The following is a 27,676-nucleotide window of genomic DNA, read 5'->3' on the forward strand; positions in this document are numbered from 1 at the left end:
TCACTATAAATGATTAAAAATTAATATTTTCTTATAAATAACATAGCAGAATATGACCCAATGGATTGCAAAATTTTAAATACTTTTTTCTTATACAAAGCGAAAATACAATCTACAAACAAATATGAACCTTTGAAAAAAGTCCATCGCAAAAGGTTCTTTCTTATTGAGTTTTCTATATTAGGTAAGTATTTACCTAAGTATAACTTATCAAACGAATGGACTTAATGTTTAATAAAAAAAAAACAAACTATTTCTGGCATAATCATTGATTCGGATAAATTTTCATACGTCAATAATGTCTTGCAAAAAGAATGGCAAATCAGACATTTTTGTTTCAATTTCGCGCTCATCATTTGAATCTTGTATATCGAACAATCGAACGTTTGACGCCATTTCCACTAGCGGGGTCTAGCTTGAACTACATCTGTGTTCTGAGACTTAGATCAAATTTACATAGAGACTAGACCTTCGGGAGTAACATTAGGTTTCTTATCTTAATATACCTATAAAAAGAGAAAGTTAATAATCAAAACGCACAGCCCAAACCGCTGGATCTAGAGATATTTCTAAGGGTTCACTAAGAGAGGATTTCCCGAAATTCCCGCGGGAACAGGAATTATGGTGATTTTTCGTTTTACGCAGGCATCCTTTAGTATTTCCATAAATTTACAGTCTAGCATCCTAACTATGTAAATAAAAAACTAATTAACGTATTATACGTACATATAATCACGTCGATATTCCTTGCAGAGTAGACAGTGCCAACAGTTTCGAAAAGACCAATAGGTCACGTTCAGCTGTTTGGCATAACAATATAATTGAGATTGAAATAGTGACAGGTTGCTAGCCCATCGCCTCAAAGAAGAATCCCAAGTTTATAAGCCTATCCCGAACATGATTCACATATTATAATTAACAATAAATTGTATTGAACCCTGAAGTATGTAGTTAGAAATAGTGGCCCTTGCCTCATTTCCTAATCTAAGTAAAAATTCACGACTATACAATTAAACTACTGGCATTAAAAATATGTTGGTTATTTACTCACTCAAACTTTTCCTCACAACTTTTCCTATTAATCAACACAAATCTTATCTAAAATAGCCGATTCCTTACTTTGAAACAACATCTATAAACACAATACATAAGAGGCGCAACTTTGTTAATAACCACAGAGTTAGGAATAATGTAAGACTGTAGAAGTGGTCAGTCCAGGTGAATGTGAGTTAACCTCTGAGCTGCCGAACCAGCGATCCGCATCTGGCGCGGGAAATCGAAATTTTTTCGAGCTAGAAAGGAGTATTTCCAACCTTATAGTAATGCATCTAATACTCAAAATAAAATAAAAAAAATGTGACAGGTAGGGCGAGCGCTGGTCAGAGCTTAAGCAGTTGAGGCCAGTGCACTGATCAGGGCTTAGACAGCAGAGAGAGACACCACAATCAGTCACCATTACGTTTACATCCTACATCTAAAACCTGAGTTTTATTGGACAAGTTTACAAGCAATAAATAGCATTGTTTATTGCATAGCAAGACGAGACAAAGATACTATTCCTATTGTATGAAATTATTCTGGTGTATTTAATTACACAAAGCGACTCCCGTCTGACTTCTGTGACCTTGTTTAGAAGAGGAACGTCAATGAGCTTGGATTTTGATTGCTTTCATTTGAATCTAAAAAGTAAACTACATAACTTTTGATATTTATTTAAACCTTAAAATATAATAAAGACCATTTATTATCTCTAATTCGCATTAGTTTAATTTTAATATATTTTCTTTATTAAATTTTTTTTTTAATAACGCCACATTATGGTGTTTCAATTGTTGATTCCTTATTAAAAAAAAAATACAGTCCAATTGAGAAAACTCCTCCTTTTTTTGAACTCGGTTAATAAAAAAGAAGAAAATTTAAAATTTAAGATATTTATAGATATTTTGTTTCGCGCTAAGCGGATTTTAAAAATAATATATACGTCTAAATAAACTATCAAATACTCTTCAATAGCATAGTCTGCATACAACCAAATTTTTCAAAAATATATCTATGCACATCGAAAGCTAAAAAAGCGAAAATTTTATCCACACAAGTTAAACTTAGATACTAAATTTAATATCTTAAGTACTAACATTACTAGCACATTATGATTTAATTAATTTTATATAAATTAATGCCATGTAAGCTAAATACTAAATTGACTCGTTTTTGTCACCAGAGCGGCGCCACTTTCGCTCTTACGATGCAAAAACTTGATGAACCTCAATATTTCATAAAGTAGATTTACAATTCAAAGTATACTAATCAATACAAAAATAATATTTCATTCTAGACACATGCAAAATATCATTTTATAAAAAAATAAATTTGTTAGTTATATATACTTAGAATCATCATAAAATATTTGCCGACGTACAACTCATATATACATCACATCTTATCACGTCTCTTTCCCGGAGGGGTAGAAAGAGACATCTTCAAGTTTTGTAATTGATTGTTGAATGCGTTTGACCTCAATCTTCCTGATGGTAAGCAAAAAGGGTGGTTGGTGGATGATTGTTCTGAGGTGTTTAGCAAGCTCGGATAATGCCTATAAACTCTTACTTTGAAAATCCCCAAGTTTTGAATATCAGGCACACGATCTGCGCATACTTCTATTGTTTCATTCACATTCATTCGTTTCATGTAATTTTTATAATTTTCATTTCACACATACATATTATCACGTCTATATCCCTTGCGAGTAGACAGAGCCAACAGTCATGAAAAGACTGATGGGCCACGTTCAACTGTTGGCTTAATGATAGAATTGAGAATCGAATAGTGACAGGTTGCTAGCCCATCGCCTAAAAGAAAAGTTAAGGTTATGAGCTTTAAACGTTTTCACTAACTTCCAAATAATATGACTAGGTCTAAATGCAAAGCATATGTCCAAATCAACAAGATTTACAAAATAAACTCTATAAAATAAAATACAAGACAATATCCCTTGCAGGGTAGACAGAGCCCGCAGACTTGAACACTGATAGGCCACGTTCAGCTGTTTGGCTCAATAATAGAATCCATTTTTAATTCCATATTTTTTATTTCCATACATTACATAAAATCACGTCTTATTTCCAGAAGGGGTAGGGAGAGACTACATCTTTTCACTTGCCACGATCTCTGCATACTTCTTTCGCTTCATCCACATTCATTACTCTCTTCATTCTCTCTTCTGACCATTTGCCAGGACGTCCTTAATTTGATCAAGATGCGTTAATATTTAATTGGTCTTCATACTTCAAGATATATAAACGCATAAACATATGTAATATTATAATATAAGGATAGCATTTTATTAAAACGAATTTTCGCGTTTTGTTTTTATTTTATTTGAATTATTTTTATTTATTTGTTATTTCGCCAAAGAAGAGAAATTACATTTAGTTTTTCTTTTTTTATCGTTGAGCATATAACGAAATCTTGAACGGCCAAAAGGGGTGACGAAAGAAAAACATACATATGTTCACGATTTAAATATTATGTGTATAGGTGTTATGTCATTTCGGAGGGATTAGAACGGGTAACACTAAGAAATCATATTCAAATGTACTACCTAACTTATTAATAAAATATTTATACGTTATAGAAAATTATATGAATTCACAGAAGCAGCTTATGATCACGTATAAGTATTGCTTAATTTTCTTACAATAGATAGGACCACGTGGTTACGATTTTAAAGACATTTTGTTTCTATACTTACCCTAACTTAGACTAGCCATATATGAAAAACATTAATATAAACTTGACTTTACACTTAAATTTATTTACACTGTAAATTATACAAGTTTTTATACCTTGCTGTTGTCGCGTTTCAGTTGCTGTCGTCATGACATATAAAAGTCATGACCACGTCCTACCACGACCGTAGAAAGATTTTGTGTAATTTACACTTATAAATTCTTATAACCCTTAAAAAACTAAATAGTTTTGAAATAAAAAATAAAATTTTGAATACTTTATTTTAGTTTGCAGCTATCACATTAATTTATAAAAAGTTTATTTTAACCTTACAAATACGACTGTTCCAAAGGTAGAAATTGGAATAATACAAGACAATAGAAATTCCATATTATACTTGAGATTATAGAAAATGAGTTGCCATCTTGCATCGTATGTAATTTTCTGCGCAGTTATAAAGCTGTCAAATAAATCTCAGAATTAAGATGCAATCTGAATACGTTATGGTGTTATTATCATCATCATCATCTAATTTTTTGAAAATGATTGACGTCACATTCGCCTCACCAGTACCTTGCCACTTCTATAGTCTCATATTGTTCCGAATTCTATGTTTTTAATCCATATCATAAATTAGATGTATAACTTATTTTTTCAATTTGATTTACTGAAATGTAAAATGACGTGAAAAAGTGTCTGTGAAGGCCTATTTGCTAAATAAAGTATTGATTTTGATTTTAATCATCATCGTTAAAGTATTCCCGGTTGCGTCGTCAATAAGATTCATTTATTCATAGAATACAATACATATCTCTTTAATACACAAAACCACGTGCTTATTTCAACCCATCTATCTTCTATCTATCTACCCATTAGCCCCGTTTATATTGTTAAATAATCTATTAAAAAGTAACATTTCATTTCTCTCGTTAAGGAAAAACATCGTGAGGAAAATTTACAAATGTAGATATATAGCGTATCCACCAGTACGCTACGTACGTTACAACAATAGTAATAAAATAAATAAATACGGATTGGGTTCCCTGCAAAGGTCGCGGAGATAATACAGGTGTCGCTTCGTGCAAAAACACTTACCAAATCAACGATTTATAGTCAAAATGCGCACGCGCATCTCTTCTCATGTGGACGCAACCGGGACTAAAGCCTGTCGAAAGTAAATACCAAATCCATTATAATGACGTCTATATCCCTTGCGGGGTAGACAAAGCCCACGGTATTATATCAATACCGTGTCATTATGAAGACGAGTACTCACTCTCTTCTTTCAACATTGGTCACAGCTCCACGTTGTTCAGATTCGACCCCGAATGCGTCGGCAGATCGTCCTTGACAACTAATGTTCCTATCGGCACCACCGCCTCGTCTCTCTCCCTTAGTTTTCTCATCTCGTGGCGTAATTTCTCCAGAACTGCGTAATTGGGTTCGTTGTGTCTCGCTCTGTCTTGGAGCAGAGTGATCTGTTGCTCCTCCAACTTCTTCTCTTTGCAGCTTTTGACGGAGCGCGAGCCGTAGAGGCGGAGTAGGGAACCCCAGGAGCGCACATGCGGGTGGAGCGCCTAAAATTTCATAAGTAGAATATTTTATGGGATTATTTTAGGGTAGCGCTAGGGTAGCGCAGAAGTACATATTGAAGTATAATGAATATAATATTGAATATTAAATCTTTCTTTCTCATCTTTTCTCAACGGTTTCTTCTGCAAAGTTACATAAGACAGGAGTCGTTATATACACAGTTTTAAAGCTATTAAGAAAAATCAGAAAATTGAGATACAATATGAAAACGTTATGGTCGCAATGATTGCCACTTCTATAGTCTTACTTAATTCCGAATTCTATAAAAAAATATAAAAACTTGACTTTATATTAACTTATGATACTTGCATCTATATTTCCAATTTCCACGAAATAGAGCAGTTTACCCGAATCCTTCGGATATACACGAAGAGAGTTATGAATGTGGGTGAAGCGAAAGAAGTATGCAGAGATCGTGACAAGGCGTACTCTCTGCCTACCCTTCCGGGAAAAGGCGTAATTTTATTTATCTAAACTAATATTATGAAGCTGAAGAGTTTGTTTGTTTGAACGCGCTAATCTCAGGAACTACTGCTGCTACTACACACACACACACTCATTATTACATTTGCAGCGTGATGTTATATAGCCTTAAACCTTCCTCCATAAATGGTCTATTCAACAAAGAAAGAATTTTTCAATTCGTACCAGTAGTTCCTGAGATTAGCGCGTTTAAACAAACAAACTACATACATACATATGTACATAAAATCACGCCTCTTTCTCGAAGGGGTAGGCAGAGACTACCTCTTTCCACTTGCCACGATCTCTGCATACAAACAAACTCTTCAGCTTTATAATATTAGTATTATATATATACAAATATTGCTCGTTATAAACATTACCTGCAGAATGGCCTGGGACGCCCTCTGCTTAGCCGTCTTCTTGTTCTTGCAGACCACGGTGGCGGTGTGCTTGCCCACCTTCATCGTCAGCTCGATGTTCTGGAACTCCAGTTTCTTCATCTGTGTGAAATAATAAATAGACTAGAACAGATTTATTTTCAAAATTGGATACAAAGTATCACTTATTGACGTCACATCACTTCGATCTAATTTTATCTACTACGGGCCTACGCAGACCGGGACGTCATGGCAAGGGATTTTGCCGTGAGTCAGCGCACACCGGCTGCTTAGATACCGCGGCATACCAGCATTTTACCACGGCATGCCACGGCGTGCCGCGGCATTCCAGCACTTTGCCACGGCATGCCCCGGCATGCCCCGGGGTGCCGCGGCATGACAAAGCACGCCTCAGCGACTCCTGCTGCCTGCAGTCTTCAGTTGCGTTTGATTGAGTGTTGGTGTGCCTCAGTTTTACAATGGTAGATTGGGATTTAGTGTTGATATCGATTATTGCAGATGAAGAAGAAAGTGCACAGGCTAATAATAGGAATAGAAGAAGATTTTGGGTTGATAATTTATGGAAAGAAAGGGAATCAAAGGGTGAATTCAATAATTTATTTAATGACTTAAAATACGACGTGCAAAAATTTTATGACTATCATAGAATGGATTATGAGAAATTTCAAGCACTGTTGAATATATGTCGACCATATATCGAAAAACAGAGGACCAATTTTCGCAACCCCATTGAAGCCGATCAAAGATTATCCTTGTGTTTGAGGTGGGCAGTTAAATGATTGTATAAGTTTAATATTTTCTTCTTTTATTTAATTAAAAAAACAATTTTTTTTGCCAAATACAATCATGAATTGTAGACACATAATAACGATTTTTATGTTTTTGCACTGATAAATCTTCTCACTGATAATTCCTGGATCTTTATTTCTTTTTACTTAATTTAGAGTACCTACTACTTTAGATTAGTTTCGTATTCAGAAACTGCAGTTTTGTAGCCAGACCCTGAAGCAGCTTCATAGCCAGGGCCCGAGGCGGTTTCATAACCAGACCGTGAAGCAGGTTCATAGCCAGAACCTGAGGCGGTTCCAAAGCCAGACCCCGAAGCTGCTTCATAACCAGAGCCTGAGGCAGTTCCAAAGCCAGACCCCGAAGCTGCTTCATAACCAGAGCCTGAGGCAGTTCCAAAGCCAGACCCCGAAGCTGCTTCATAACCGGAGCCTGAGGCGGTTCCAAAGTCAGACCCCGAAGCTGCTTCATAGCCAGATCTTGAGGTGGTTTCATAGCCAGATCTTGAGGTGGTTTCATAGCCAGATCCTGATACAGCTTCATAGCCCAAGCCTGCCGCGGTTCCACAGCCAGATCTTGAAGTAAAAGCGGTACGGCATGGTCGTTGATGTTGCAAATTGGTAGAGACATCTTCAGATGTTGGAGCTGGAGTTCCCTCTATGTAGTTTAATTCGGCGTCAGTTACCATATTAAATATTTGTCTCTTTATTCGGACCTGCTCTCTTTTTGGTAGCTTTTTTACTGTGGCAGCCATTGTTTGAAAGAACGAATCAATGGCGTCCACCTCCTTTTTCGATTCAATATATTTATTTAGTATTTCAGCAGTTGTTGTAGGTTCTGGTATTATTGAGGAATGGTGTGAATCATTGGTCATTCGCGAAACTGAACGTTCATCGCTATCAACGACAGCGGATTCTGCAAAAGAAGTCTGCGTATCCTCTGAAGAGGAGTCCAAATTCGAGGTTTGTTTTCTGTGCTGAATGAATTTTTTCAAAAACTCCAGCTCTTTTTCAAACTTGATAGGGCGTCGCTTTGTGTACGGGTCACCACTCTTTGTTTTTCTGTTATTCAGAGCTTTCCTAAAATTATTACGTATATTACTCCATATTTTCTGACATTCTTCACCTAAAACAAAACATAAGCAGGTAAAATGGTATAGAATCAGAATAAGTAGGTAATGGGAAAAGGCCTTAGATAGTGACTAGGTGACTAGGTTAGCACCAGCTATGTTTATGGGATTATATTGAGCTAATTTTTTTTCTAAGTAAAAATTACCACTGGCTTTACGGTGAAGGAAAATATCGTGAGGAATTCATAATTATATATAAATAAATATATCGTATTATTTAATTGACTTTGTTTAACTGTACCCTGTCTTTCACTCTGCCTCACTTACCCCTCTTTATATTATCTTTCAGATTTTTGATCACGGGAAGTAGCTTCAAGTCTCTAGGTTACAGCTATCGTATGGGGTTTAGTACAGTGCGCTCTATAGTACATGAAACTTGCCAAGTCATTTGGAATGTCCTAAGGCCTAGTGTTATGCCAAAACCAACAAGGGAAAAATGGACGCGAATCGCGATGGAATTTGATGAAAAATGGAATTTCCCGAACTGCATCGGTGCAATAGATGGTAAACATTTTAGGATAAGGGCACCTCGCAATAGTGGAAGTCTCTACATGAACTATAAAAAGTTTTTTAGTATCGTGCTACTAGCGGTTGTGGATGCAAATTATAAATTTGTGATTGCAGATGTAGGATCATATGGACGAAATAGTGATGGAGGTATAATGCAAAACTCAATATTTGGAAAAAAATTGACTTCTAATGCCCTCGATATTCCCCCAAAAAAACGTTTACCGAGGACAGATCTTGAGTTGCCCTATGTTTTTATAGCAGACGAGGCTTTTCCGTTAACCACAAACATTATGAGACCATTTAGTAGCGACCGATTGACAGATGAAGCAATGAAAATATACAATTATCGTTTGAGTAGAGCCAGGCGTATCGTCGAAAATGCATTTGGTATACTTCAAGAACGTTTCGAATTATGTCAAAAAGGAATTCAGGTTCAACCAAAATATATTGATAATATCATTTTAGCATGTACTTGCTTACACAATTTCATCATAGGTGGTACAAGCACAGAAAGTCAAAGTATAGCAAGTGTAAGCATTAATTTAGAAAACGATAATAATATGAACAATGCATTAGATGGTACGACAGTACGGGAGATGTTTAAAGATTACTTTAACTCTGATGAGGGCTCGATTCCATGGCAAAACGATATTGTAAATAGACATTAATACCGTGTGAAGTATTAAAATATAATTATATTGCAAAAATATTTACCTGTTTTATTCATTTCTGTCCCAATTATTCTCCACGCATTGTTCTTCATTTGAGTGTTCATATAATGTTTTGATGACATATTATATAAATAATCATAGGCTTGAACTAATGTTATTAATTTTTCCTCCATGTTGGAATAAAAAACGTAAAAAACTGGTCTCCGAAAAAAACACGTAGGTACACAGTCGTCAAAGACGCGGGCGCAAATGGATGGTCAATGGTGTGCATTCCCCGCTTCTCTACCCCCACCGCCGCACCCCGCAGTATATTACTACGAGCGCTGGAGTCCGTGTCATGCCGTTGCCTACCGCAGTATGCCGCGGCATCCCGCCACGGGAGCCTGTGACGAGCGCCGGAGTCCGTGTCATGCCGTTGCCTACCGCAGTATGCCGCGGCATCCCGCCACGGGAGCCTGTGACGAGCGCCGGAGTCCGTGTCATGCCGTTGCCTACCGCAGTATGCCGCGGCATCCCGCCACGGGAGCCTGTGACGAGCGCCGGAGTCCGTGTCATGCCGTTGCCTACCGCAGTATGCCGCGGCATCCCGCCACGGGAGCCTGTGACGAGCGCCGGAGTCCGTGTCATGCCGTTGCCTACCGCAGTATGCCGCGGCATCCCGCCACGGGAGCCTGTGACGAGCGCCGGAGTCCGTGTCATGCCGTTGCCTACCGCAGTATGCCGCGGCATCCCGCCACGGGAGCCTGTGACGAGCGCCGGAGTCCGTGTCATGCCGTTGCCTACCGCAGTATGCCGCGGCATCCCGCCACGGGAGCCTGTGACGAGCGCCGGAGTCCGTGTCATGCCGTTGCCTACCGCAGTATGCCGCGGCATCCCGCCACGGGAGCCTGTGACGAGCGCCGGAGTCCGTGTCATGCCGTTGCCTACCGCAGTATGCCGCGGCATCCCGCCACGGGAGCCTGTGACGAGCGCCGGAGTCCGTGTCATGCCGTTGCCTACCGCAGTATGCCGCGGCATCCCGCCACGGGAGCCTGTGACGAGCGCCGGAGTCCGTGTCATGCCGTTGCCTACCGCAGTATGCCGCGGCATCCCGCCACGGGAGCCTGTGACGAGCGCCGGAGTCCGTGTCATGCCGTTGCCTACCGCAGTATGCCGCGGCATCCCGCCACGGGAGCCTGTGACGAGCGCCGGAGTCCGTGTCATGCCGTTGCCTACCGCAGTATGCCGCGGCATCCCGCCACGGGAGCCTGTGACGAGCGCCGGAGTCCGTGTCATGCCGTTGCCTACCGCAGTATGCCGCGGCATCCCGCCACGGGAGCCTGTGGCGTGTCTTTTCGATTAAATCCCTTTCAATGCCACGGCATCATTTTAAAGCATAGCAATTTATGTCGTATTTCTGTAACAGTACGGTTGAATGTCCATTAGTAAAAATTAAAATCCCTTGCCATTCCGTCCCGGTCTGCGTAGGCCTTACAGCGGTTGTCCAAAGCGCATGTGTAGAACAAGCGGTGGAAATATATATATATATATATATATATATATATATATATATATATATACTGTTGATTCTGTCTACCCCGCAAGGTATATAGACGTGAATATATGTATATACATACATTTTTTTATAATTTTACAACTTTTAGTATGGCTGGCTGTAGGTTGACTAACAAGTCAATCAACGTTAAATTTATGTTGTGAATGATACTCTCGAGGTGTTTTTAAAAGTCTTTTGACTAGATGTTCTTCAGTATGGCGTGGGGGGAGGGCTCGCAGGTGTTACATACAGACACACACCTCGGTGGCGATGTGGCGGTCTCCGGCCCCGAAGTTGCGGAGGAGGCAGGTCCTCAGGATGGCGTGGGGGGAGGGCTCGCAGGTGGCCGCGCAGAACTCCGTGATGCGGGGGTCCTCGATGCCAACGCAGTCGAAGAACTGTGGAACAATTATTTGTTATTAAAATCTGGGAATATCTTAGTGAACAAACTGGGCTACGGATAGAGCGTTAGAGCATAAACGAATGTATGTACAAGATTCGTCACGCGTAACAACGACAAACATAGAAAAAAGTGAGAGTCGAGGAAAACATGACTGTTAAAGAGCCTTGCTGAGATATCAGGAAATCCTTTTAAAGACTTACCGAGAAATCAGGATCATTAGCCTGTTCTGCGGCTTTAGCATCTTTCGGAGGGGCATCAGCGTCTAATTCTTCTCTCATCTCAGGTATGAGGATGTGTATGGAAGCCCTGGCGGCCGCAGACTTCGCCTGTCGTTTACTGGAGCCCTGGCCAACGCCGTACTGCATGCCTCCGATGTATACCGTCGCTTGGTATGGGGTTGACGCGTTTTCTGAGAAGAAGAAATGGATATGATTATTTTTATGTTGAACTAACGATAGAGAACTCACTGAACTATAGAGAACTCACCGAGCTATAGAGAACTCACCGAGCTATAGAGAACTCACCGAACTATAGAGAACTCACCGAGCTATAGAGAACTCACCGAACTATAGAGAACTCACCGAGCTATAGAGAACTCACTGAGCTATAGAGAACTCACCGAGCTATAGAGAACTCACCGAGCTATAGAGAACTCACCGAGCTATAGAGAACTCACCGAACTATAGAGAACTCACCGAACTATAGAGAACTCACCGAGCTATAGAGAACTCACCGAGCTATAGAGAACTCACGGAGCTATAGAGAACTCACCGAGCTATAGAGAACTCACTGGTCTATAGAGAACTAACCGAGCTATAGAGAACTAACCGAGCTATAGAGAACTCACCGAGCTATAGAGAACTCACTGATCTATAGAGAACTAACCGAGCTATAGACAACTCGCTGAGCTATAGAGAACTCACCGAGCTATAGAGAACTCACCGAGCTATAGAGAACTCAGCGAGCTATAGAGAACTCACCGAGCTATAGACAACTCGCCGAGCTATAGAGAACTCACCGAGCTATAGAGAACTCACCGAGCTATAGAGAACTCAGCGAGCTATAGAGAACTCAGCGAGCTATAGAGAACTCAGCGAGCTATAGAGAACTCAGCGAGCTATAGAGAACTCACCGAGCTATAGAGAACTCACCGAGCTATAGAGAACTCACTGAGCTATAGAGAACTCACCGAGCTATAGAGAACTCACCGAGCTATAGAGAACTCACTGAGCTATAGAGAACTCACTGAGCTATAGAGAACTCACTGAGCTATAGAGAACTCACCGAGCTATAGAGAACTCACTGAACTATAGAGAACTCACTGAACTATAGAGAACTAACCGAGCTATAGACAACTCGCTGAGCTATAGAGAACTCACCGAGCAATAGAGAACTCACCGAGCTTTAGAGAACTCACCGAGCTGCTTGAACTCGTAGACGGGCTGCTTCTGCAGCGCGCGGCGCACGTACTCGTGGAACACGGACAAGTAGCTGCGCCCGTTCATGTTCATAACGCAATCACGCTTTGCCGTCTTGCCTGGAAACAAAAGCATATTGAAGCCACATCAAAATTAAAAAGGGGATGTTGAGATGGTTTGGACTTAAGTATCAAGAGAATGGATGAAGAGAGACTAACGAAAGGAATTTATAACGCAGAGCTGACTGTACAAATGGGATAAGGCTTGCCTTGTCGAACTTTCAAGGACCAAATTTCGTATGTCTTAAAAAAGGGAGATGTTAAGAGTACCCGTAATCGTCGAATATGCACAAAAAAGAGTAATGAGATTAGAGGAAGCGGGAGAGGTCTGTAAGGATCGTTGCAAGTGGATATCCATAGTCTCATATGCCTACCCCAATGGGAGATAAGCGTGATGATATATAAGCATCGGTTGTAACTCACCATTCTCCTGTCCGTTGGCCGGCTGTGCTGGTATGGTGATGAGCTTTGTGCCTTCCGGTAACGCCGGATATTGTAACGCCTTGCGAGCCTTCGTATACTTCCGCCGGTCAGCCCAACGTCTAAAAAAGCATTACAGATTTAGATCAGGACTTGTTGGTCGAAAAGCACATAGAAAAATATGTACTGATAAATTTTGTGGTGTGTGGTTCCCGGCACCAAGAGAAAATAGAATAGGATCACTCCATCTCTTTCTCACGGATGTCGTAAAAGGGATAGGCTTATAAACTCGGGATTCTTCTTTTAGCCGATAGGTTTGCAACCTGCCTCTATTTAAATCTCAATTCTATCATTAAGCCTGACAGCTGAACATAGCCTATCAGTCTTTTCAAGACTGTTGGCTCTGTCTACCCCGCAAGGGAAATAGACGTGATTACATGTATGTTTGTATGTATAGTTATTTGTAGATTTGACCAGAAATTATATAATCAGTTAAATGTTTAAAACAAAGTAAGACGAGCGAGAAATTCTATAAATACTCACTTAAAATGCATAATATTAACAGTCTTGAATTTGAATAGATTCTTGCAATAATCGTTCACTTGCTCGTGAGTCAATTGCTGAGTCTTCCAACTCGTGCTAACAGTTTCTACCCTCGGAGGCGGCATTACTATACCGCCAGGTAGGACCACTGGCTGTCTGTTCAGAGGTATCTCTTCTTCGTTCTCATCATCTTCTCCATTATTCTCCTTATCAGCTTCTTGTTCTTTCACTGCAGTATTTTCATTCTCATTTTGAGCATCTTCGTTCTTATTGTGATTTGTTACGTTATCATGTTGAACATTTCCATCTTTATTTTGGACTTCTTCGTCCTTATTTTGAACTTCGTTCTTAGTTTCAACTTCTTTATTCTTATTTTGAACATCATCAGTAATTTTATCTATACTTTGTTGATTGCTATCGTTCACACTACAATTTTCGTCTTCGTGTTTATCTTTTGGTATATCATTGTTCTGTTCACTTTGGACATCATCATTTACGCTTTTGTTACCTTTAGTTTCATCATTGTTGATTGACGTTTCCCCTTTTTTACTAAATGGACATTTTCCTACCTTCGCTTGACTTGATTCTTTGTCATTATCATCAGTTTTTGATTGACTATTAGTATTTTTGTCATTATTTTCTTTATTTTTCTTGGATTTGTTGTTCTTCTTAATGTTATTCACCCATGTACCGTTTTTTATTTGTTCCTCTATTTTTCTATCAATTTCCTTCTGCTTCTCCTCTTCTTTCAACGCTGTTCTATATGCTAAGCAAGGGATAGCGCTGATTGGTATGTCGTGTCTCTGTAAAAGCAATTGTTCTACCATTTAAGTCATTTATTCATTAATTTATTTAAAATTTAAGCACGTAAATGTACAACAAGTGAACTAAATGCCATAAGACATTATCTGCCGTTCGAACCTTTGGACCAAATTGAGATGGGTAAAACGTCGGACAATTTTTTCTAACATTTATTTCACAATGTCATAAAATTATTTCTTACAAATACACATTTCGATAATCTTACTAGTGCAAAAAAATAATAATTAAAAAACCCTCTACTAGAAAGATATCTTAGGAGTTCTGATGATAAAAGCTACAATTCAAATTAACAGGCACCACTTTAGTACTACCTGTTTTACACTAAGATTGTTGGTATACTCATAATACAATTGTAAAATAACCATCACCGCACAAACCAAGAGGGGTGTGCCCCAAGGTTCAACTCTAGGACCGATGTAATTTATAAATGGTTTTCTAACAACACAAATGTATTGTAAAATCTATAGAAGTCCGTAAGTATCAACATACCCTGGTGTTCCCCTTGCCCAGACTGTAAGGTTTGGACAGCGTGCAGACACGCGTGCCCCTGTGCATGTACACCGGCATGCCGCTGTAGTGGCGCACCATCATCCAGTCCAGAGGTAGGACTTCGAAGAGGTTGATACCCTTTTCTGATACATATGAAAATTGACAAGGTTTCTTAGGAAGGCGTCTACAAATTGTACATTTCAATATGATAGATAGATATATAAAATGTTTATTTGACAGTGATACAGACACAAAATAAATATAACAAAACAAATCCTTAAAACTAACACAGGTGTGCTGTAGCAAGTCGAAATGATCATAGCTTAGCGATCTTTTTGCATTGAAAGAGTACAAAAACGCTGATTTTCACTTAAAAACAAAAAATAAATATTACTAAATAAGTTGAATTGAAATATAATTAAGTGGCCTTCATGAGTGCTACTAGGAGCCACTTATATTTATTGTTGTAAAGTATAAAAGTGTTGTTTTTGCACATTAAAACTTTTCACATTCACTCAAAATTTCTGACAATAAATTTAATTACTGCCTACCCCTCCGGAAGAGAGGAGTGATTTTATGTATGTATGTATGTTTGTATATATTAAATGCTAACATCAAAACTATACCTTCAAGGACGATCTTCTGCCTGGTGACAAATGGTTTCTCCTTGGGCTTGGGGGCTCCCTTGAAGTTCTCCGGAAGGTTTTCTTCCAACATCTGCTCGATCTCCTCTTCGGGAACCTCGGTTGTGCCTGAGAGTAGAAATAGGAGAACTTAATATTGGTACAAATACAAATGTACTGTAATTTTTATACAAACTTTTTAATAACACAGGTTTTATGGTCTATTGTTTAACCGCCTTCAGAAAAGTTAGAAGTCAGGTTAGAAATTTGACATGTATATTTTTATGTATATTTGTCTGCGATTATCCCGCGTTTCGCTGACCGATTTTGATGTGATTTTCAGAAAGTGTATGACACAGTTAAGAGAAGCTTTTAGAAATTTAACCGACTTCATAAAAGTAGGATATCGACAGGAGGCGGTCCTCTATCGTTACGTTAAAAGTTATTTAATTCTCTGTTATGTTCAAATGTGTATAATATTTATATTAAAAATAAATACAATGAAAATTTTGGTAAAAACTTTTTTTTTGATATGTTACGAGAAGAATTCAATCAAATGACGTTACCCTCAGAGCTGTCGGAGTCCTCATCATTGCTGTCCTCATCATTGGAGTGCACCTCGTCCAGCACCTTGAACTCCCGGAGCCTCTCCAGCTCTTCCTGGTTCACGTAGTTGCCAAACTGCTCAAAAGCATTCCCCGTCTCTGTCGTGTCCACAGAGAAGTCTATCTCTGCATCTTTGTCTAACCGTGCCCGCTTCGTCGGTGGAAGTTCAGAGTCTTCACTCATTTTGCTTTTCCTACCTAAAAATATTTATTAGCTTAACATGTTTGGGATCTGGTGCATGGGTTAAAAGCTGCAAGAATATAATGTGTAAAAAGATCCATGGATGACAACAATATTATTTTATGGTCTTTCTAATTAATTTTAAATGGATGTAACAAGTGCCGTGTAGTGTCCAACACATAAGAATAGAATCACTTCATATATTTGGCAATAATGTCGTAAAAGGCGACTAGGAATAGGCTTATAAACCTGGGATACCTTGTGTAGGCAATGGGCTGGCAACTTGTCACTATTTTAATCTCAATTCCATCATAAAGCCTTATGAATGTGGCCTTACAGTCTTTTCAAGACTTCTGGCTTTTGTCTACCCCACAAGAGTTATAAAAGTCACTATGTGTAGGTATGTTCGGATGTACAAAACAATTTTTCCTTCTTTCTTTCAATAAGTACCAAACTAAGTAGATATAAAATAAATGGAGGAATAGTATCAAATTATTTAATTATTTTACAAAATAAAACACCGGGCTACCCGTTAACAATAATTTGTCTTTCTGGCCACAAAAGGCTAGGTACATACATTAGCCATAACTAAAAATTTTGTTTACAAATCATAGACCATAGAGAAAATTAAAAGGAAATTATAAAACAAGCCTAAAGACATTGTATTACTGATAGGCAAGGCCTCTGATTTGATTTCGAAAGTGGCTGAGGAGCTCTCCCCATTATTGACTTCAAATGACCTAGTTGAAATATCTCATAATCTATACTAATATTATAAAGCTGAAGAGTTTGTTTGAATGCGCTTATCTGAGGAACTACTCGGGTTTGAATTGAAAAGTTTTTGTGTTTAATAGACCATTTATCGAGGAAGGCTATAGGCTATTTATCATCAAGCTGCAACTATTTGGAGTGAAGATATAATGGAAAACGTGAAGAAAATGGGGGATGCTCAAAATAACTATTACAATTAGACAAAGTCGCGGGCACAGCTAGTGATATGATATATTAAATTGACGGCCTCAGTGGCTCAGCGGTAGTACGCTTGTCTGTGACACCGGAGGTCCCGGGTTCGAATCCCGGCCAGGTCATGATGAGAAAAGAACTTTCTCTGATTGGCCTGGGTCTTGGATGTTTATCTATGTAAGTATTTATTATAAAATATAGTATCGTTGAGTTAGTATCTCATAACAGTTCAGTGAAGCCCAGTTTCCAATCCATTTAAGGTTATTGTAGATTTATATAATCACATCTTTATAACTTACAGGGTAGACAGAGGCTATAGTCTCGCAGAACTGAAAGTTCACGTTCTGGTGTATCAAATCTAATGATGGAATTGACATTCCAATAGTGATTGCTTACTAGCCCATTATTTAAAAAGAATGAGATGGCAATAGGGAATGCAGTGTGATGAAAGACAAGGAGATAAGCTATATCTGGATACAAAGTTTTTCTGTTTGGTCAGCTGGTAGACTTGAAGAGAATGCCAAACAGCATTAAGTCCGCCCTTTGTAATTTTTCTTTGGGTAATAATGTTTTTATAAATAAATAAAAATAAAAATAAGATAGAAGCGATACACTTTTGATTATTATAGTATTGAAATGCAGTCAGTTTTACAAAGTAAAATAATGTATTTACTAATGTATAAAGGTAAAATTGTAATACATTTTTGTTTAGAAATATAATGAACATGTTAAGAAAATTTATTTATTACAAGACAAATTGTTGTTCCTAATTGTTGTTCTTTGTAACTTTTTTGTGATACATAAAATAAGAACTATCCTATAGTGTAACTATAAACTTAATACTCACTTGCAGATAAATACTTAGAAATACAGAAATTATCTATAAAATCTGTGTGTAATACATAAATAATTAGACATTATTTACATCAGGAAATAAGCAAAAAATTTAAACTTTATCATAACAAAATATTGATGGATTCCTCAAAGGTGTTTACCTCAAAGGCTCACAACAAAACTAAACCCAAAAGCCGAAGAAAGATCGTCCACAAATAGCGATAGCAATAAAATTCCAATGCTTTATAACAGTTGGATTTTATCCATCGCTCGCTGTAGACTTTCGTAAGGTGAATCACCGCATTATAGAAGCGCAATGTACCCGCGAGGACAGGGCAGAGTTGCCAAAGGCTAGAAGCTCTGACAATAGTGATACAGAGTCTAGTGTTTAGCAAAACTGCTGTAAGACACGAGATACGCCTGCAGTGGTGCACAGTCCAATGCTGAGTCTGGAAAGATAACTCTTAAATGTCACTTGCATCATGGTCTTATTCTCACTGTTTTCATTTGAAGTTTGCATAAAATTTTTAATTTATTTACCTGTGATAACATTTTAAATTATTTCATGGATGTACAAGATATAAAACCATGGCGCAAGCACGAAGTCTGCAGTTTATCGAGGTTACTTACGTGACCTATTTGCCTCCGTGAGTTTGATCAATACAGCAATTTCATCAGTTGTATTCGACAACTCACAATACCTATTTTCTCACATGAATTAGTTGCCTGTTACCAAAAGCCGCCCACCGCAAGGTTAATTCCACGGGAAAAAATAAATCAAAACCGACAAAAAAATGTAAGGATGATTCGTGGCTGTAATTTTTGTGAAGCATTCAAAATTCCAATTTAAAGTAGGATGTTATTTGGACGAAATGACACAGACGTTAACATCTACATGACATTTTTGACACTTGACAGATGAGTATATTTTTTATGAAATTAGGCGAGATAAATATGGAAAGATTGATCTTTGACCATGGATCCTGGATTGGGCGAGTCAGGCTTTTGAGCGAAGTAACTCCCATTAAATCTCTTCAACCTTTGCAGGGGCATCTAACCCGTATTAGATCGGTCATGGTTACCCATTATTGGCTGATGTGCACGTTTCCTCACAATGGTCACTCCCTAATAGTAAGAGTGAAAAACATGATTGAATGAAACAAGAGTTTGAGTTTATTTTCAGTTTCAGAATACAATAAGTTACAATACAATAATCCTAATAAACCAACATCAAATATAGATTGATTTTTCCTCCTGGCTTGTGTCTCGGTTGCATCCTCACCACTCTGGGGAAGAGCCCCTTTCGCCCTTGACCATGGATCCTAGATTATGTGACTTCGGTTTTAACACGATGCGACTTCCATCTGACCTCCGCAACCTTTGCAGCGACAGCGACAGCGACAACTCTTAAAAGATCGTACACATTTCGTTGCATGAATGTGCAAATTTCCCCACGACGTTTTCCCTCATCGTAATAGCAACTTCAATATCTATTGTAACCTTTTCTTAATCCTAAATGACATATCACAGTAACTTTAAGAATTGAAAAACAAATATTACTAATATATAAAATCACATCTTATATCTTAACCTTGTTTTTTCTAAAACCATGACATAAATTTACATAAATTAAAAAAAAACAACACAATACTGTTTCTTTAAGACTTATTATATATTATATAACCATTTAATTCGTTAAATTATTTTTTATTGATTGACTTTCGGCAGTATAAAAGTTAATGTTGGGACCACACCATCAGGTATCGTTACACTGAGACCCAAATTAATATGCCAGGCATCTCTCAGAGGCGTGGCCCTTAATGTTGGATCTAATCTTGTTTATAAGCATCAATATAAAATCAAGTCGGCAGTCCCCTTTCATTTCTTAGTCTTTACAACGAAAGACATCAAAATTAATGCCTTCCATACTGGAAGTGTTGACTCTTCCAAGATCCATTCCCTCATTATGATCCCCGGGTTCTTTCAGTCCAGGAACAGATGGTAACTTGCCGATGATATCACAACTTCCTGGATCCATTCTATATGGCCAGGGTCTTGGCGTGTTCTGTTCTGGGTCCCGTCCAGCCGATCCGTTCTATATGGCTGGTAACCAGGGTCTTCTGTCCTGGGTTACCCAGCTGCTGCAGGTCTACCGGCGCCTCCTGCGAGCGGGGCGGGCGGCGGGCGGCACGCTGAGCCCGGCGCCCGCCACCTCGTCCGCGGAGACCGCGCCCGCGGCCGCCGCCTGCTGCAGCTGGGATCGCGCTTCCACGAAGAACATCACGTCGCGAAGCTGCTCCTTCAGATCCGCGACCTGGTGGAGAAAAACAAGAGTATTTTTTGTACATACATACATATGGTCACGTCTATATCCCTTGCGGGGTAGACAGAGCCAACAGTCTTGAAAAGACTGAATGGCCACGTTCGGCTATTTGGCTTAATGATAGAATTGAGATTCAAATAGTGACAGGTAAGTTTTAAAACTTTAAAATATAAAACTAACAGACTTATTCATTAAAAAAATAAATCCTAATTAGTCACTTAAGAACGTCTTAACTAAAACGTTAATTAAGACTTGAGCAGTGTCTTAAATTTTGTTAAATCATAAAACCAGTTAAGTCGTGTCTTAGTCAAACATCTCTTATTTTGTTATAACCTGGCAACACCGTGGTAGTTTTTAAATTTAGTGGTAGCTATCTGGCTGTAGAAGTATTGTTTGTACAAAAAGAAAGAAATAATGCATGTCACTGACACTTTGTTTGACTACAATACTTAATTTTTTTACCAAACATTTATACAGGTAAGTAAGTTTCTTGGTTGCGTTTATTTTGAACATAATCTGATGAGTAGTAGCTAGCAACTCTCAATACCATCATTAAGCCGTACAGCGGAACGTGACCTTTCAGTCTTCAAGATTATTGACTCTGTCTGCCCCGTAAGGGACGAAGACGTGATTAATGTATATTTCAGAGTCAGCAAGCTGAAATATTCTCACCTCCCTGGTCAAAGCCTCCTCTCTGGACTGCCACTCGGACTGACTCCTGGCCAGAGCCGTAGATAGACTTCGCTGTTCTGACAGCTCCCCTTGAAGAGTTGACAGCCTGACACAAGAAATAATACATTATCTAAATATATAAAATAGGTCCTGATTACATCCTCACCACTCTGGAGAGGGTATGCCTTTAACCGTAGTTCCTGGATTGGGTGAGTCAGGTTTCTACACGAAGCGACTCCCATCTGACCTCCGCAACCTCTACAAAGGAACCTCACTCGTATTGGATCGTACATTCCGTTGCCTGAATGTGCAGATTTCCTCACGATATTTTCCCTCACCGTGAAACCAACGGTTAGTATTCAAACTAATGTAAATAACTTCAAAAATAGTTTTATTAAAAAGGCCTTCAAAAGACCAGCCAACAACAGGATGCTGTACTAACTTGGCAGTGAGATGCGTCATCTTCCTCTCCACCTGTTTGTTCCCCTTGCTGAGAGTAGACACCTCATCCTTCAGTCTCACGTTCTCTTCTTCAGCAGTCTTCGCTCGTGCGCTCAGCTCTGCCACTTCTGACGAATGCGCTTGCGCAATGCTGTTGAACGTAAAGTATGGCTTTATGATGGAATTGATGGATTCAATTAATGACAGGTTGCTAGCCCAAGGGGAATCCATCTATCCAGGAAGTTATATATATACATATATAACTTCCTATGAAATATCTTTAGGATGTCGTAAAAGTCGACTAAGGGATAAAACTCGGGATTCATACATGACTCCTGTTTTACATACCTAGCTATCTTGTCCTCGTAGAAGGCACGCTGACTGTCCAACTGCGCCGTCAGTATATAGGTGAACTCTAATTGTGCGGAGTCTAATTTCTCCCCGCAGGGCTCCGCGGCGGCGCCCTCGGACGCCACCAGCTTCCCGTCAGCCTTGTTCTGCACCAGACGGTGCACGAAGTTATCGCCTGATGCCACAAAAAATTATAAATACATACATATGTACATATAATTGCCGTGTGGTTCCCGGCACCATTACCAAAAAGAAGAGAAGGACCACTCTAACTCTTTCCCACGGATGTCGTAAAAGGCGACTAAGGGATGGGCTTATAAACTTTGGGATTCCTCTTTTAGGCGATGGGCTAGCAACCTGTCACTATTTGAATCACAATTCTATCACTAAGCCAAACAGCTGAGCGTGGCCTGTCAGTCTTTTCAAAGACTGGTGGCTCTGTCTACCCCGCTAGGGATATAGACGTGATCATATGTATGTATGTATGTACATAAATCTCAATTCTATCATTAAGATAGCACGTAATTATATGTATGATACATATAATTACGTGCTATCTTAATGATAGAATTGAGATTCAAATAGAGACAGGATTTTAGCCCATCGCCTACATGAAGAATCACACGTTGATTAGACTTTCTCTTAGACGCCATTTTCGACATCCATGGGAAAGAGAGAGAGTGGTCCTATTTCAAAGTGCTGGAACCACACGACGTCAAAATTATAATTAAACTAGAGGCCGCCCGCGACTTCGTCCGCATGGAAACCCTATCAATCCCGCGGGAACTCTGGGATAAAAAGTAGCCTATGTGTTATTCTGGGTCTTCAGCTACCTACATACCAAATTTCATGGTAATCGGTTCAGTAGTTTTTGCGTGAAAGAGTAACAAACATCCATACAAACTTTCGCCTTTATAATAGTAGTAGGATTAAGGCGTTGACCTTATTTTTTCGGGACAAATTACACAGATTGAGTTAGCCTCGAAGTAAGTTCGAGACTTGTGTAACGAGATACTAACTCAACGATACTATATTTTATAATAAATACTTATATACATAAACATCCAAGACTCAGGCCAATCAGAAAAAGTTCTATTCTCATCATGTCCTGGCCGGGATTCTAACCCGGGACCTCCGGTGTCACAGACAAGCGTACTACCGCTGCGTCAAACTTTGATTTTGACTGACATACATACATACATATGGTCATATCCCTTGTGGAGTAGACAGAGCATCGGCCACGTTCAGCTAATTGGCTTAATGATAGAATTGAGATCCATACAGTTACAGGTTGCTAGCCCATCGCCTAAAAAAACAATCCCAAGTTTGTAAGCCTATCCCTTAGTCGCCTTTTAAGACATCCATGGGAAAAAGATGGAGTTGTCCTATTCTTTTTCGTATTGGTGCCGGGAACCACACGGCACTGCTGGAAACCACACGGCGGTGATTTTGACTTACCCGCATAATCCCAGACTCGATTGGACCCTAACTGCAGAGCGTACGTGTGGTTTGAAGCCAGGAAGTGCTTAGCTGCGTGACCATTTTTATACCTGAAACAAGGGGATACTTCTTCAAACACTCCACGATGTCAGCTGCCGGCGTATCATGGCGTGAGCTGTTTTTATCGCGCGAAAAACTATTGCTGTCTCGCTTTTTATTATGTCGTGAAACGAGACAGCGATATTTATAAATAATCCAGGTGTTAATCGCGGTACTCTTTGCCTACCCCTCCGGGAAACAGGCGTGATTTTAATGTATGTATGTATGTATGTTAAACGAGCACGTAACATACCTACCTTTATTTTATCCTGGACGTTTCGAATCATGTTACAATGATCTGTGGTCATCGAGCGATTGAAACGACTGCTTCGCTTTGTGTAAAAACCTGACTTACTGACTTACCCAATCCAGGCTGCATGGTCAAATGCATACCCCGGGCTCCTCTCCAGAGTGATGAGGATACAACTGGAACTAAAGCCAGGAGAAAGAAGGTGGCCATAGACATTAAGGTTCATGCTGATGAGCACTTAAGTTTTATAAATGACCAGAACTAAATTTTTATGGTTTTAACTTGATTATTATATAGCTGAAGAGTTTGTTTGTTTGAACGCGCTAATCTCAGGAATAACTGGTTCGAATTGAAAAATTCTTTTTGCGTTGGATAGACTATTTATCGAGGTAGGCTTTAGGCTATACAACATCACGCTGCAACTATAAGGAGCAAAGAAATAATGGAATATGTGAAAAAAACGGGGAAAATTAGCCATCCTTGAGAGCTTCAATGATGCCCAAAATAACTATTCCACGCGGTTGAAGTCACGGGCACAGCTAGTAAATAATAAGATCTCACCTCCCACAGCCCACATGACCACAGATGAGACATATCCACAGCGAGCCTGACTCCGCCCCGTCCGGGAGGCCTTCAGCCACTCCGCTTAGATTCTGGATGTCTCGGGGCTCCTCGCCTTCACCTTCCTCTTCTTCTTCTGTCGGAAGAAGGAAAATTTAATTAAGAGGCTTCTGGTTTTGTGTAGAAATAAATATATGGGTGTCGCTTGTGTATAAAAAAATATTTAATATTATATTATTTTCTTCGGAAAAAAATTACGTTCAGTCATGATAGTGAACGTTGATTAAACGACTTGACGATGTACTTTAGTCATTCAATTGAACACTGTCATTCAATGAACGAACTAGTCATTCAATGAAATACAGATATGACCAAATGACTGTGACACATTACATCAATCCCAGTTTAATTAAGTTGCCTCCTTTACTACATGAGGATTCTGCCAGAACTAGGAAGTTGTAGTGTGGTGTTAGCAAGTAGTGTCAAGTTCGGGACTGTATCCATGTCGCTGGGTTATATCCGGCTCGAAGGACCACAAAAATTTACAGTCCCGGACTGAATTAGTTCTTAGTTTCTGTGTGTGTGTGTGTGTTGTCCCACCGCTCACCGTGAGCGCGGCAGTGCGCGCAGCTGGCGGCGCCGCGGGGCTCGGGCGTCTGCGCGGCGCGGCACACGGGGCACGCGGCGCCGCGCCAGCGCGCCAGGCACGCCGCGTGGAACGCGTGCGCGCATTGCACGCTCAGCACGCCCGCCACGCTCTCGTCCATGCGCTCTGCAACACAAATTCAATCCCACTTTGTATCCGGCTCGGAGGACCAAAAATATTTCTCCGGCTCGAAGGACCAACTACTTTTATCCATCTTTAATTCTATTGGCTCAGCTTTAGGATTTCTATGACCTGCTTTTACCAAGAAATGAATGTATCTTTTGATATCAATAAAATTAATTATCTAACTCCTTCTCATCACACATACCCAGGCACACAGGGCACGTGGGGAGCTCCGTGTGCTTGTTCGGCGGAGTCCCGTCGCGCGCCCACTCCACGCGGGAGACCCACGCCATGTGGCACACGGCATTGGGCTCCAAACTACTGTACGGAACCCCGTCGAATACTTCGTAGAACTCGCGCGCCGCTTGGCTTGTTCGAAATCTGAAAGAAGACATTATAACAAACATATATTGAATGTGGCCTTTCAGTATTTTCAAGATTGTTGGCTCTGTCTACCCCGCAAGGGATATAGACGTGATGATATTTATGTATGTATATATTAAAGAACAGTGGCGTGTGGTTCCCGGCACCAATACAAAAAAGAATAGGATCACTCCATCTCTTTCCCATGGATGTCGTAAAAGGCGACTTAGGGATAGGCTTACAAACTTGGGATTCTTTTTAAGGCGATGGGCTAGCAACCTGTCACTATTTGAATCTCAATTTTATCTTAAAGCCAAATAGCTGAATGTGGCCTATCAGTCTTTGCAAGACTGTTGGCTCTGTCTACCCCGCAAGGGATATACACCTGATTATATGTATGTATATTGAAGAAGGACATATCACAGGACATATGCCTTGTGGGTGAGACTCACAAGGAACCAGAAAAAATGGAAAGATCTGGAGTCTTGTGTCAACACGACAAAGGCCAAACCCTCCCTCAGTGAACTCCTACACTAAATAAGGATCTTACATTCTTAATTTCCAGACTTTAGACCTAGCTCTGATTTCATGTTTAAGAAACTGCAAAAATTGCATGAAAATATTGATGAATGTGGATGAAGCAAAAGAACTAAGTACCCCTAATGGAATGCAGCATTACGTATTATGGCAACAATCTATATTTACACATAAGTTTACAGAGAATAGATTCATGTTTGTTTGTCAATGAATGAATGTGTTTTTTTTTCTTGGACCCTGTATGAGATAAAGACGTGATTATAAGTATGTTTCAAGGAATAAACTCAAAAAATGACAACCAATTTTGTACTTACGACAGCAGAGCCATGTAGTGGTCTAGAGAACCATCCCTGAGCACGCGTACGTGGGCTATGTCTTGTTGGCAGGCCGCGGCGAATGCCAGTAGATCCGAAGCCCCCAGGGCTCCCGGCACGGCTAGGAGGCATAGCGTTTTCGCCTCCTCTGCTGCTTCTTTTAGTTCACTGTTAAGAAAAGTTGGACTTGTAGACAATTTTTACTTTACAAAATGAAAACAATCTTTAATTTATTTGCTGCCAGATATGGAAGTTTTAAAAATTACAAATGCATACTTACTTCTCCTTGTACAAGTGTAGCACACCCTTGGTGACCTCAACAAGGGGGTTTCCATAAAAGAAGCTGATGGTCTCGTCCTCTTCCGAGACGCTGCCTTCAGGAGGAGAGCGACGGGAACTGGTGGGAAGGATGCCCGGAACATTGGGACCTGTTAGCACACTTGCGTAAGTCTCCACGGTGATGGTCTTAGCTTCTCGGGCTCCGCGGTCCCTTCTCTTCTGTTCCTTTGCCGCTTCTATTGAATAAATACACATTTTATAATCAAATTACACATATGGATGGACATACAGTAAATTTCGATAGTTTTAATTAACACAAAAATAAATCACACTGTAAAAATTTAGTAAAGTTACAATGATACAAATTCAAGAACAATAAGTAATAATGAAGATAAATTGTTCTTTTTAGTTTCACTGAAATAAAGGAAACGATGGAACGTTTGGATTCTAGTTAATTAAATACTAGTGTTAATATAGTTTTTTCAAGACACTGTATTTGCTCACCTGAATCAGCTGGATTGTCACCCATCTCAGGTAGATCTTCGTCAATCTCGACTCGCAAAACGCACAGGGAGACAGACATTTAATTCGACAAGGATGAAAATTATTTATTTACATTACAATACAACAAAATATATTGACACCATAACATGAAATGCTTTTAAACAGAGTACCTAGTATCAAAATATCGCAATATTTGCAACGCAAAGAGAGTAATTGCCACTTTTGGCAACAGTAATTAATTTTCTCGAACGCAAATAAAAAATAAACAAAGTCTGATGGAAACTGGAAAATGTAGTACCTAATAGAAAATATCGGAACACGAACGAAACGAACAACAATGGATGAGCGGGATGGCAATATTCGAATCGTTCACATATGATAGAGATAGACGTCTCTTTGTTTTTTTTTTTCTTTTTCATAGGTCTTTTTTGTCTGTCATAGCTTTGTCGTCTGACAGTGACAGCTGATATATTTCATGATCATGTTGATGTTCAAAAATTCTGCAGTCAATAAATTGGTCATCACATCATATTTATTGCTTTTTAGTTTTAAATAATTAAAAAAGTTTTATTAATTAATGTAACGGTATTAATAAGAA

The 27,676-nt window shown here is 39.5% G+C and overlaps 4 protein-coding genes across 6 annotated transcripts; 1 reads left to right on the plus strand and 3 right to left on the minus strand.

The window, feature by feature from the left end:
* Positions 1–3,991: 3,991 nt before the first annotated feature.
* LOC106133255 (microprocessor complex subunit DGCR8) lies at positions 3,992–19,021 on the minus strand. Its single transcript, XM_013332918.2, has 11 exons — positions 18,806–19,021; positions 16,159–16,395; positions 15,596–15,721; positions 14,970–15,112; positions 13,659–14,461; positions 13,119–13,237; positions 12,636–12,755; positions 11,419–11,627; positions 11,076–11,213; positions 6,168–6,287; positions 3,992–5,306 (listed from the first exon to the last, which is right to left on the minus strand). Exons 2-11 carry the CDS (start codon positions 16,379–16,381, stop codon positions 5,025–5,027), a joined length of 2,283 nt encoding a protein of 760 aa, XP_013188372.1. The 5' UTR covers positions 16,382–16,395; positions 18,806–19,021; the 3' UTR covers positions 3,992–5,024.
* On the plus strand, positions 6,644–9,319 carry LOC132903217 (uncharacterized). 3 transcript variants are annotated; one of them, XM_060950872.1, is made up of 3 exons: positions 6,644–6,948; positions 8,390–8,604; positions 8,725–9,319. In XM_060950872.1, the coding sequence occupies exons 1-3, from the start codon at positions 6,644–6,646 to the stop codon at positions 9,276–9,278; spliced, it is 1,074 nt and encodes a 357-aa protein (XP_060806855.1). In that variant the 3' UTR covers positions 9,279–9,319. The 3 variants fall into 3 exon arrangements, 2 of the variants coding, with proteins under 2 accessions (XP_060806855.1, XP_060806854.1); XR_009657345.1 differs by lacking the exon at positions 6,644–6,948 and adding an exon at positions 7,799–7,933 and having other exon boundaries at positions 8,725–8,862; XM_060950871.1 differs by having other exon boundaries at positions 8,390–9,319.
* On the minus strand, positions 7,138–9,623 carry LOC132903218 (uncharacterized). The gene is made up of 2 exons (XM_060950873.1): positions 9,325–9,623; positions 7,138–8,096 (listed from the first exon to the last, which is right to left on the minus strand). The coding sequence occupies exons 1-2, from the start codon at positions 9,452–9,454 to the stop codon at positions 7,138–7,140; spliced, it is 1,089 nt and encodes a 362-aa protein (XP_060806856.1). The 5' UTR covers positions 9,455–9,623.
* A 327-nt stretch (positions 19,022–19,348) lies between the features above and the next one.
* On the minus strand, positions 19,349–27,412 carry LOC106133211 (BRCA1-associated protein). Its single transcript, XM_013332856.2, has 11 exons — positions 27,079–27,412; positions 26,576–26,810; positions 26,296–26,463; positions 25,287–25,462; positions 24,920–25,084; positions 24,313–24,448; positions 23,421–23,512; positions 21,960–22,137; positions 21,613–21,762; positions 21,171–21,276; positions 19,349–20,489 (listed from the first exon to the last, which is right to left on the minus strand). The coding sequence occupies exons 1-11, from the start codon at positions 27,155–27,157 to the stop codon at positions 20,325–20,327; spliced, it is 1,650 nt and encodes a 549-aa protein (XP_013188310.1). The 5' UTR covers positions 27,158–27,412; the 3' UTR covers positions 19,349–20,324.
* Between the last annotated feature and the right edge of the window lie 264 nt (positions 27,413–27,676).

Source organism: Amyelois transitella, chromosome 22 (genome assembly GCF_032362555.1).
Source record: "Amyelois transitella isolate CPQ chromosome 22, ilAmyTran1.1, whole genome shotgun sequence".
Taxonomy (NCBI): domain Eukaryota; kingdom Metazoa; phylum Arthropoda; class Insecta; order Lepidoptera; family Pyralidae; genus Amyelois; species Amyelois transitella.